General features: G+C 41.9%; 1 protein-coding gene across 6 annotated transcripts in view; it reads left to right on the plus strand.

The window, feature by feature from the left end:
* The window catches only part of LOC137372061 (ferroportin-like), a 74134-nt gene that overhangs the window by 1639 nt on the left and 59554 nt on the right, over positions 1–12941 (plus strand). For all 6 annotated transcript variants that reach the window (XR_010975354.1, XR_010975355.1, XR_010975356.1 and 3 more), the window contains exons 2-5: positions 6572–6673; positions 6758–6825; positions 10665–10824; positions 10958–11073. Coding sequence is in view for 3 of the 6 variants with exons in the window: in XM_068035420.1 (XP_067891521.1) it covers positions 6589–6673; positions 6758–6825; positions 10665–10824; positions 10958–11073 (429 nt within the window). In the remaining 3 variants the exon portion in view is untranslated. The remainder of the gene's footprint in view (positions 1–6571; positions 6674–6757; positions 6826–10664; positions 10825–10957; positions 11074–12941) is intronic.

Consider the following 12941-nt stretch of genomic DNA (forward strand, 5'->3'; position numbering starts at 1 on the left):
AGAACTACTGAGTATTTTCAGCACTTTGTTTTTATTTCAGATTTCCAGCATCTGCAATATTTTTTGCTTTTATTTACGATAAAGGAGTTCCTTTCATATTGCAGCTCAAAGAGCTGACTATAAAATGTGTTGCCTTTTCTAAAAATCCATCAAAAAGGTGTAATACAGAAATATTAATAAGGCCATGGATCCATCCAAATCTCCTTTAAATGCAACTTTCACCTATTTAAATCTGCTTCTTATTCCAATTGCTTTACCTGACTGAACTTAAAAGAAATATTCTGAGTTTGTCTTATCCATTCCATTTTTTGCCTCTCAGAGTCTTCTCTCTACAGCTTTGTGCTTATGCTACCCCAAGCTTTATTGATAGTTCACCCTCTTCTACTTTAAATCATTTTTGTTCTCTGCCCTTTTTCAATACCACAATCTGTTGAAGTGTGGGGATCAGAATTATACACTGTATTCTAAGTGAAATTTTACTAGTGAGAATCAGCAAAGGGATAGTGGGCCTGCTAAATGGACTACTGCAGAGCTCAGTACTCAGAGTTCTGATATTTCTTATCCACATTAGACCTAGATGCAGAAATAAGTGTTCAGTTTGTTCAATCTGTAGATAACCTGCAAGGCTATGAACCAGGTGTTGGAAGGTAGAATTAGATTGGGCAGCTAGCTTTTCAGCCAGCACAGACACAACAGGCTGAATGGCCTCCTTCTGTGCTGTAATGTTTCTATGGTTCTATGATACTAAAATAGGGAGTGCAACAGCATTGCCTCTCTAACCTTGTTACGTGGAATTACATAGAATTTGCAGCATAAAAGCAAGCCACTTTGACCCAACTGGCCTGTGCAGATGTTAATGCTCCACACAAGTCACCTCCCACCCTACTTTATCTAACCCTTATCAGCACAACCTTCGATTCCTTTTTCCCTCATGTACTTATCTAGCTTCCCCATAAATGCATGCAGGGTATTCGCCTCCACTGTTCTAGCAATGTACTCCAACATTTTTTTTTTAATTGCTATTCTTCACTGTGAAAATTCTGACTCTTATATCGCTCATTGATCCCTCTCAAAGTCTTCCTTGGCTAATTCTGTATCCTTCATTTTAGATCTGTGTTGCCTATTCATTCTTCTACAAATCACTTTGCATTTTGCAGTTGAAAATTAAATTTGACATTTATCTGCCATTTGCACAACCCACCTAATTATCTTACACGCCCTAACTTCATCCTCCATCTCTGTTACATTCCCTATTTTAGTATTATCTGTGTGTTAGCATCTTTCCATCTATGAAAGATGATGGACACGCAGCAAACAACCCATTTAGATGGGGTGTCTTTTCTTGGTGCACCTTTGCTGATGGCTGTGAAGGCCAATCCTTGAGAGGCAGGTTCTGCCACAAGTGAAGCTGCCACGTGATGATGACTTTTTCGGCATTGGCACCTGTTGCCAAGCTGCTGTAGCCACTGGTCATTGTGGTAGTCCACAGGATGTGTTGCCATTTCCCTATTTTGCCAGCTAGTGACACCCAGGTGCGATTGTCGACATTTAGGGCCATTGTGTCATGCTTGCATGCTTCCTTGAAGCAGAGCTTTGGCAGCCCCACTGGTCATCTGGCCCTGGCTACCTCACCATACAGAACGTCCTTGGGCATGCGACCATCTTCCATCCTGTGGACATGTCCAATCCATCGAAGCCACCTCGATTTGATTAGTGCCAACACACTTGGGAGCTCTGCCTTTGAGAGGGCTGCTGCATTTGTGATTTTGTACAGCCAGGATATACCCATAATGCGCAGCAGACAGAAGATAGAAATCATTGAGCTTCTTTTCCTGGTAGCTGTAAGTTGCCCATGTTTCACAGCCATCCAACAAGGTACTGAGAACACAGGCCTTATAAATCATCAGTTTGGTCCTAAGGGTCAGCTTGGTGTTATCCCATGCGCGTTTCGCGAGTCGGCTGAAGGTGGTAGCTGCTTTCTCTATATGCGTATCGAGCTCTGCATCAAGGGCCGGATTGTCTGTCACCATGAACCCAAGGTAGCAGAATTTGATAACTGCTTCCAGTGGGGTGTTATTTAGTGTGATCAGGGGTGGAAATGCAACATCCTTGATGCCTATAGTCAAGGAGAACAAGTTACAGGCACGGGAGAGACAGTCTATGAGTCTTTGTAGCTGAGTTTCTGTATGAGTGACTAGCACAGTATCATCAGTGTTGAGGAGTTCTCTGATCAGGATTCAGTGTGTTTTTGTCTTTGTTTTCAGCCTTGATAGATTGTAGAGCTTGTCATCTGGTCTAGTGTGCAAGTAGACTCCTTCCATATCTGCAGGGAGGGAGAAGGTGATGTCAAACAGAGTGGAGGTTAGGACACAGCCAGTTTCACTTTATTATAGGTTGAATAAACTGACCACTTATTTCTGCACCTAAGTCTTATATTGTTAAGAAATATCAGAGGTCTAAGCGTGAGCTCTGTAGTAGTCCATTTAGCAGGTCATCATCCCTTTGCTGATTCTTATCCAGTGTTACATTCTATGCTGAATTTTAGTTTAATTAGTAATCAATCATTATCAAAGGTCTTTGTCTGAAATATATAACAGATTTGTAAAAAATCTGTAAAAGAAAAGATACATTAATAATTTAGTTGTATATCATTTCTCTTTTGAGGAACATTATTCACTTAGTCTTAACCGTCTTTGAATGTCATTTTGGTTCAGTGGCAGCACTGTTGTCTCAATCAGAATGTTGTGCCTTCAAACTCTACTCCAGTATTTGAGTACATAGGTTAGACAATACTAAGGGAACTATAAAAGTTTATAGAACAGAATGAGATTATTTGGCTCAGCTGTCTTTGAGCCAAAGAGTCCTATTCTACTCCATAAATTTCCATGGTATACTATGTAGAGCAATCTAAAGCTCATTCTACTGCACTACTCTCAATGGAGCTCTCTATTCTTGCCCTGTTTCAAGGTTTACTAACCTTCACCTTAAGAAGTGTACTCAATAAAGAAATTTGTTTTTTCACTCTCTGGTGATAAATTGATGACCTCTGGTCATTGACTCCCCAACCAGACTTTCCTTATTCATCCCATCAAAATCCTTAAAGGCCTCTATTAAAACCCCTCTTAGTCTTCATTTGCTCCAGTGAAAATAGTCCAACATCTCAAGTCTCTCCTCTAACTATATCTTCTGATCCTTCTCATTCCTGGTATTATCCTGGTGAATGTACACTGAAACTTTTCTATATCCTTTCTGTAATGGGGAACCCAAAACTGCACAGTCGTCTGACTGTGACCAATCTGTTGCTATGTATAAATTAATCTTTATCTCTTTTTTGTACTATGTGCTCCTACTTATAAAACCTAAAATGTTATTGGCTTTTTACAGTCTTATATACTTGCATTTTCAAGAAATTACGCAGTTGAACTCGGATCTCTGTGCATCTATAGCCATAAGTGTCTTTCACTGAGTGTATACTCCCTTTCCTTGGGCTTTCTTTCAAGATGCATTACCTCACAATTCCCTGCATTAAATGGCATCTGCCACTGTCTGTGCCCCCCCCTGAGGTCTTTTACTGTCCTCCTAGCGGTTCATCAAACATCCTATTTGTGTTTTTTGCTAAGAGAAATGCCCTACAAATTGTCTTCAGCTGCTCACTGAGGAGTGCTTCAGCTAACAACTACCTATTCCCCTTCCAATGATCAGTTCAATCCTACCACCATTGCTTGGACAACACTCAACTCATCAGAAGTGTGGATCTTTCAGACAAATGACATTGCCTGGTTAATAAATACTCATCAAACATAGGAACATGAGTACATAATTCAGCCCCTTGGGCTCAATTTTGAGCCCATGTTGGGGCCGGAAGCAGAGGCGGGCAGGCGCTAAAAATATTGCTGCTGTCCAGTAGGTCTGCTTGCAACTCCATCCCGCCACCCCCCACCCCCCCTCCCCCTCTCCCCTCAGGCCATTTTCCTGGAGGGGGGATGGGGGCATGGCAGGGCTACCTGCTCACATGCAGCAGGTAGCCAATTAGACTGATTAAGGACCAACTGAAGGAGGCCGACTGGGATTTTTCAGTCATCCTCCAGGTTCCCAGAGGCAGCAGGGGCCAGTTTAGTTGTCTAGAGGTGGGCTTCCGGTGGCAGACCAGGGATGGGGGCCAGTACTCCAGGCAGGCTTAGCGTTAGTGGCCCTCCCTCCCTGCCTGCCTGCCTGGGTGCAGCAGCAGCTGCAGGCCGCCCTGTAGAGGGGTTTCCCCCACCGGTTGTGGGCTAGCTGCAAAAGCCATTTTTTATTTAAATTTTAAATTGTTAGAGAGATGATGCCTTCATTTTGACGCACCCTCTCCCTTACTTACACTCCATTGCAACCTTCTGCTGCTTTCAAGCTGGAAGGCCTCTGATTGGCTGTCCAACTTCAAGAGTTTGCTCACTGTCCTTAATTGGATGGCGAGCCACCCTCTGGTCATCAATTGGCCGCTCTGGGAAAAATCACTTTGAGTGACTGTTTTCCACAGTCCGGGCTTCTGAACCCCATTTGACCCTGACGGTGGGGGCAGAAGTCAGCAAGGAAAATCCTGCCCCTTGAGTCTGTTCCAGCATTCAGTTAGATCATAGCTGATGTATACCTCATCTCCATTTATGCACTGTTGTTCCATGTCCTTTAATGCCATTACCCAACTAATATTTATCAATGTCAGTCTTAAAAATTTCATTGAGCACGCATAGAATTTTTGGGAGAGTTCTAGATTTCACAACCCCTTGTGTGAAAAAGGGCTTCCTGATTTCACTCTTAAATGGCCTAGCTCTAATTTAAACATTATGTACTCTTATTCTGGATTCCCCCTTCAAAGGAAATAGCATTTCTATATCTATCCTGCCAAATCCTTTTGTCATTTTAAACACTCCAATTAGGTCAGCCCTCAGATGTCTAACATTTAGGGAATACAAACTAAGTTTATCTTTCCTGAGGATCAGTGCTCAGAACTGAACCCAGTACTCCTAATGGGGTCTAACTAAGGCTCTCTACAATTCCAGCATCTGCAGTATTTTGCCTTTGTGAGGCATCACTTCCTCAGTTACTTGAGATAAAGGCCAACATTCCATTAGCCTTTTTGATTACATTTTGATACCTATGGGTAAACCTATTAGTAATTTTTACGACCAGGTGAGAAAGGTGTCGAGCGGTCCCTCTCAGCTTTCACCTGGTCTTACCGTAACAGGGTTTAATTTTTAAAAGACCATGTTTTTAGCTCCCCCTTGGTGAATTCTTGTTCACTGTTTTCCAATTACAAGGCAAAGAAACCAGCACAAACAGGTTTTCTTAAATTTCAACTTTTCTTCTTTAAACCTATTAAACTTGAACTTAAACTCTAATTCGGTTGATGCCTACGGATACACAACGCGCCCACGCTATCAAGCATACGGGATACACACATGCAAATAGAGACAGAAAAGAGCAGAAGAAAAAAAAGTGGAGGAGTTTGAGGCAATATCTGAAGAGTTTTTGTTACGGTTCTTCGAGCTCTCTGTAGAATCCTTGATTGTAGGTAGATCTTGCTTTTTGTTGGGGCCCAGTACTCTTCTTAAACCTTGTTCGCTGTAGGAGACTTTTCTCCCTTGGGGTTCATGTGTCTTCAGTGGATTCAGAGGCTTGTGAGAAAGAGGTGGGAGCAGTCCAGGAGCAAACAGACTTTCTCAGTTCAAACTCTCTGTGGCTAGTTCAAAAAACTCTGGAACAGCTAGTTAGTCATGTGACCAGCTGGTCTAACCAGTCCAGGCTAGTATCACCTTAGCAGTCTCTGGAATGCTCCTCTTACACACAATACCTGGTGATCAAGGTCCATTGTGGGTTGAATATGTCAAGGAATGGTCCTTTGTACTTCCAAGCACTGTCAGTTAGTATGCAAATGTATTTTCCAGCCATGGCTGATCTGTTTAACAAGTCATTTCCTCACTCCAGCAACAGTTTAAAATCAATGTTCATGACAAAATTAATGTGCCTCATTCTTGGCAGGTGGCGGCCTAGCAGACAGTAACTTACTGGCTACTTATCAGTAATGAACTTACAGCAATTTCTAGGCCCTGATGTTCAATTATGGCATATTTGTTCACAAATGTTACTGGAAGTAGCTAATAGAATAGGGCTAACAAAACCAAAAAGGAAGTAAGCCAAATATTCAATAAATTACAATCTAAGTGTTGCAAAAGAATAATGATGTGTCTTATCAATGTATAAGTGTAATTGAGTAGTGTGCCATCAAATAAAATAAAATTAACTTGTAGAAAGTGTGAGTTAATTGCTCCTAATTTTTTGTTCATGGGATCTGAGCGTCACTAGCAAAGCCAGCATTTATTGCCCATCCCTAATTTCCCTTGAACATCTGCAGTCCATATGCTGTTGTTAGGGAGGGAGTTCCAGGATTTTGACCCAGCATTTACTATGTCCAATAGTTAACAGCAGTGTTCGTTTTATTTTCTTTTGAGACTAGTTTGTTGCAAGAAAAATAAGTAACTTTATCCTATGAATACATATCGTACAGTTGTTTATTTTTGGTCTTATTGTGTTTAAGGTGCTTGTAAGCTATCCATGGATTTTGAAATAGAAGAGGAGCCCTCTGTTAGCACTAGTGCACATCATAACAGAAATAAAAAGGGATGCATGACGAGACGGGGTAAAACATTTAATTATTTCTTCACTAGAAAACTGAAAATATGTTTAATGTTATTAATAACTACTTTTTTTAATAAACCTATAGATTCTATCTGGAGGTTCTTGCAGTCAGCTCACTTTTTTATCTACCTGACTCATTTACTGTCCACATGGGTGAGTTATATTATTTGTTTGACTCCATTGTACATTTAAAACTTGCAGAGTTTTTTTGTTATACTTACTGCAATGGATTTATTGTTAAACAGTAATCTTCAAATGTTAATCAAAAATATAAGAACTCCTTTGGCGTCCTTATCTCGAGAGACAATGGGTAAGTGCCTGGAGGTGGTCAGTGGTGCGTGGAGCAGCGCCTGGAGTGGCGAGAAAGGTCAATTCTAGAGTGACAGGCTCTTCCACAGGTGCTGCAGAAAAATTTGTTTGTCGGGGCTGTTACACAGTTGGCTCTCCCCTTGCGCCTCTGTCTTTTTTCCTGCCAACTGCTAAGTCTCTTCGACTCGCCACACTTTAGCCCCGCTTTTATGGCTGCCCACCAGCTCTGGCGAACGCTGGCAACTGACTCCCACGACTTGTGATCAATGTCGCAGGACGTCATGTCGCATTTGCAGACGTCTTTAAAGCGGAGACATGGACGGCTGGTGGGCCTGATACCAGTGGCGAGCTCGCTGTACAATGTGTCTTTGGGGATCCTGCCATCTTCCATGCGGCTCACATGGCCAAGCCATCTCAAGCGCCGCTGACTCAGTAGTGTGTATAAGCTGGGGATGTTGGCTGCCTCGAGGACTTCTGTGTTGGAGATACGGTCCTGCCACCTGATGCCAAGTATTCTCCGGAGGCAGCGGAGATGGAATGAATTGAGACGTCGCTCTTGGCTGACATACGTTGTCCAGGCCTCGCTGCCATAGAGCAAGGTACTGAGGACACAGGCTTGATACACTCGGACTTTTGTGTTCCGTGCCAGTGCGCCATTTTCCCACACTCTCTGGACATAGCAGTGGAAGCCTTTCCCATGCGCTTGTTGATTTCTGCATCGAGAGACAGGTTACTGGTGATAGTTGAGCCTAGGTAGGTGAACTCTTGAACCACTTCCAGAGCGTGGTCGCCAATATTGATGGATGGGGCATTTCTGGCATCCTGCCCCATGATGTTCGTTTTCTTGAGGCTGATAGTTAGGCCAAATTCATTGCAGGCAGCCGCAAACCTGTCTATAAGACTCTGCAGGCACTCTTCAGTGTGAGATGTTAAAGCAGCATCGTCAGCAAAGAGGAGTTCCCTGATGAGGACTTTCCGTACTTTGGACTTCGCTCTTAGACGGGCAAGGTTGAACAACCTGCCCCCTGATCTTGTGTGGAGGAAAATTCCTTCTTCAGAGGACTTGAACACATGTGAAAGCAGCAGGGAGAAGAAAATCCCAAAAAGTGTGGGTGCGCCACTCAAGATAGGAAAGGGGTCTTATGAGGAGCCACCATGTTGAATTGTGCCTTTCATATTGTCATGGAATGAGGTGATGATACTTAGTAGCTTTGGTGGACATCCAATCTTTTCTAGTAGTTCTGAAGAGACCATGTCTGCTGACGAGGTCAAAGGCTTTGGTGAGATCAATGAAAGCAATGTAGAGGGGCATCTGTTGTTCGCGGAATTTCTCCTGTATCTGATGAAGGGAGAACGGCATGTCAACGGTCGATCTCTCTGCACGAAAGCCACACTGTGCCTCAGGGTAGACGCGCTCGGCCAGCTTCTGGAGCCTGTTTAGAGCGACTCGAGCAAAGACTTTCCCCACTATGCTGAGCAGGGAGATTCCACGGTAGTTGTTGCAGTCACCACGGTCACCTTTGGTTTTATAGAGAGTGATGATATTGGCATCGCGCAGTAATCTTCAAATGTTAATCAAAAATATAAGAACTAATTTCAATTTATTGCCACGTCTATGTTGCTGCTTTGTTACGGGTTTAATTAAGGGAACCTTAGTTGTCTTTTTTATGGATATGTTGTTACTTCATAGTCTGAAATGTGACCAAAAACAAATTTTCTGATCTTTAAATGATCTCATAATCAAATGTTTTGAAGTAAAATATTGGCACCAATTATTATTATTTGACCTGCTGAAGCCTTCAATTTGTAGACTTGCTGCTGAAGTGCAAGAAACCAACAAGTGTTCTTTACAAATATAGTATAAAATATCTACTTATTTGTACAATTAACATCTAATTACAAGAGCAACTTGCACCTTAATACACCATCTAGAACGGTAGATATTTGCCATTCAGTAATATGCAACTTGAAAGGAAATACACAATTGTTCTGAAAAGGGAATTTTAACATTTTATAGAATGTGTAGACTCTTCTTAACAGTGCAGCTTTATAGTATGGGTACCCTGAAAATGGTTTTGAAAAGATCTTAAAAATACGGGCGGCGCAGTGGTTAGCACCGCAGCCTCACAGCTCCAGGGACCCAGGTTCGATTCCGGGTACTGCCTGTGTAGAGTTTGCAAGTTCTCCCTGTGTCTGCGTGGGTTTTCTCCGGGTGCTCCGGTTTCCTCCCACAAGCCAAAAGACTTGCAGGTCGATAGGTAAATTGGCCATTATAAATTGTCACTAGTATAGGTAGGTGGTAGGGAAATATAGGAACAGGTGGGGATGTTTGGTAGGAATATGGGATTAGTGTAGGATTAGTATAAATGGGTGGTTGATGTTCGGCACAGACTCGGTGGGCCGAAGGGCCTGTTTCAGTGCTGTATCTCTAATCTAATCTAATATACAGCAAAAATTGCTCATCGTAGAATGCTCTGCTTCACCATATCTTTTAGTTTTATCAATCTCAACATAAACGTTCTTTATCATAGAATAATGAGGTGGACATTCATGCCCACAAACGTCCATATATTAAATTCTATGTTGGAACTGTGCTAGCAAGGCTTGGTGCCTGGTGGCTATACCTCCCTCTACCCACTTTCAGACAAAGAATTGGTTGAGGGATGGGAACAGATCTTTTCTTTTGTGATGCATGGTAACCAAGAAAGGGCAGGTGAGAACCTTTTTCTTTCTTCCCGCCCACCCTCCAAGAAAAAAGATATATTGTTATGATCCTGGTGTTTTTTTTTATTTTGGGAAATATGCAGTGTGTCTTTAAGTCAGCAAAGGATCAGTACTGCTTTAAGAACAAGACAGCCTCAGAAGTTAGCAGGAGTTAGAGGAGGTGCATTCTGGGTGCCGTTGGATACAACCCTACAGAGTGGAAGAACCAGCCATCTTCAAATGTGCATCGTGGTTGCCTTGGACACAGCCACTCAGAGGCTGAGAATCGATTATACATTGTTGCAATTAAATTTTGAACTGGCTTTTAGTGGAAACAGACTGTTCAAACAGACAGACAGCTGGACCAGCTTGAACGGAACAGAGATCTCTGATAATTTAAACTGAAGGAAGGGAAGATAGACAGTGGCAATCTTTTATTCAACTTTTCATTGAAAAGTGTTTGCAAATGGTTGATTAACGGTGGTCATCGCTGGACAAACGAGGAGTTGAAGCTTCGGATGTTGGACATTTTTTTATTCCCATTGGACGGTTGCGAGGACTTCAGGCAAACGTGGACTGTTCTACATTGGAAGATTCCACTTCGGCAGGAGCATAAACCTGCACGCACTTAATGTATTTACCATTTTTTTCTAAATGTTGTTTATAGCTTAGTAGTGTTTAAGAACTTATTTTTTTCTAATTAAACAGTTAATTTGTTGATCTAAAGACACCTGGTTTGGTTTGCCTCATTCGGGGGTTAATAGGTGGTTCAATTTGGCTGTGGTTTTCTTTAATTCGGAAAGTTTAAAGTGATATGTTAGGTGATCTCTGGAGGAACGGGACTGAATCAACAGTGCGTTTCTCCCACCGCAATCAGAATCATTTCTTTTTATTGCGGGCTTTGTCTTGAGCGGTTGGTCGTAACTATATATTTTTTAAAATCTTATTGTGTTTTAATGCAGTTGTATTTTGTTCCTCAGGGGGATCGCATGTGGCATTTTGCTGTCTCACTTTTCCTCGTAGAACTCTATGAAAATAGCTTGCTGCTTCCAGCTGTGTTTGGTTTAGCTGTTTCTTCATCACTTATTCTGTTTGGTGCCTTGCTTGGGAGCTGGGTTGACAGCAATTCTAGAATGAAAGGTATGATGGTTTTATTACACGAGACAAAATATAGTTTCATGGTGCACTTTACATCATTCTGTAGTAAAATCTAATTACAGTAATCCTACATATTGCCATTTTAAACATTGCCTAATTTTTTTTTGAATTTCAGTTGTACGAGTTTCACTGGTTATCCAGAATCTTTCTGTGATCTTATGCGCTGTAGTACTTTTGTTGTTATTGGTTTACAAGACTCAGATCACTATTCTATGGAATGGTTGGATGCAGGTAAATATGATTTAATAGTGTGAATTTTATTTGTCAAGGAAGGCTTAATATTTTTTGTTACAATACTATATATTTTAATCCATTAAGTTTGTAATTATTTTTTGAAAGTTTACCAAAACCACACGTAGCATGAGTGTTTAAATGATGGCAAACTTTGGATGCTTTGCAAATCTGTCAATAATGTTTTTTCTAAGTAAACTATTTTTTGCTCAGTTACAATCCATCTGTAGTTCTATTTAATTGTGTAATCAATTTTATAATTGGCTCTGAGTTAGGATTGTTAACTAATGTATGTAGATGATCATTAAATCCACTGTTCTCCAGAAATCAACAAAATTACAGCATTCTGTAGTTATTTCATACGTCTTTTATTTGAAGGTTGGATTTTGCTTTATTTAATGTTGAAAATTTTAATAAATGAAAGTACAGTTTTAGAATAGGAGAATTTTTGGCAAAATACAGAAGTGTCCATGATTTTGCAAAGACACGAGCAATCACCATTTCAGCATTGAAGGTATAGAGCAATCAAAGTCCCAGAAATCTCATTTTGGCACAGAATGACTGTTAGTTGCAGTTTTGGGTTCAAATTATGGGATTATGTCAACAACATGGAATTGTAAATCAGTGTTTGTTTTTTTGTTATTATGTAGGGGTGCATAATGAATTTTACATCTTTTTTTAATGTCCAGGGCACAGGAAAATGTTGCAGTTAGATAATAGACATGGAAGAGCATTGAAGAAGGGTGGGGTAATAGTTTTTATTAGTGCTGGGTGTATTCTGTACAACAATAACATGTGCGAACAGCTGAGTGGTATTGGGCAATTGATGAGGGAAGTCCTTGGGTGTTAAGTGTAGTGCGAGGTGGAATCCTGGGTCTAGAAGAACTGAGGGCATTGTGTTGGGAGTGTGAAAGTAGTGGGAGGATGGTTTTGGGATAAGTGGTGACTGGGTGTGAGAGTACTAGAATACCCTCAGTTGGTGACTGGGTGTGAGAGTACTAGAATACCCTCAGTTGGTGACTCGGTGTGAGTGTACTAGAATACCCTCAGTTCTTCTAGACCCAGGATTCCACCTCGCACTACACTTAACACCCAAGGACTTCCCTCATCAATTGCCCAATATAATACCATCACTCGGCTGTTCCCACATATTGGGCTGGATTTTATTATCCCGCTGCTGAGTGGCATCAGGTGCACAAAACGGCAGCAGTCCCTCCTGTGATGCTGGCGGCTACACTGCCATGATTACGTGGCAGGCGGCCATTTAGCATAATGATGGTTGCCATCCCCCCCAATCACATGGTGGGAGCGCCATTGGCAACCCTGTTAACGGCATCACCCGATGTTAGATTGCAGAGTTCCAGCTGTACCCTTCCCCACAACAATATCCACTTGCAGAGCTCCCCCCACTTCCCCGCAACCCCTCCAACAGTATCCACTTGCAGAATTCCAACCTTCCCTCACATCTGCAGAGTGAGCTAAGCGGCAGTGTCCAATGTGGTTACTTACCTAACTTTTGCAGGCACCGATGCTCTCGCCTCAGTGGCGCCAGCTTTTCAAAGACAAGAAAGTGAAGGCATGTGAGTATTGCATGTCATGCATAAGATTGCAAACGCCTGGTAGGATCACAGCGAATTTGGTACAAATTCATGCAAAACTGTATGCAACAGATTTAAATTATGATCCCCTCGCAGCTGAGGTGCTGCCATGGAACTTCACTACCTCCGAGGAAAACAGAAACTGACATTAAAGACATTGGGTTCCGTGGCGGATGACTCTGCACTGATTCTCTGGCCCCTCACTCCTTGCCCCCCACAAAAAAACCCACCTTCTAATGGAGCATAAAATCCAGCCCATTGTTGTAGAGA

Source organism: Heterodontus francisci, chromosome 7, assembly GCF_036365525.1.
Source record: "Heterodontus francisci isolate sHetFra1 chromosome 7, sHetFra1.hap1, whole genome shotgun sequence".
Lineage (NCBI taxonomy): Eukaryota > Metazoa > Chordata > Chondrichthyes > Heterodontiformes > Heterodontidae > Heterodontus > Heterodontus francisci.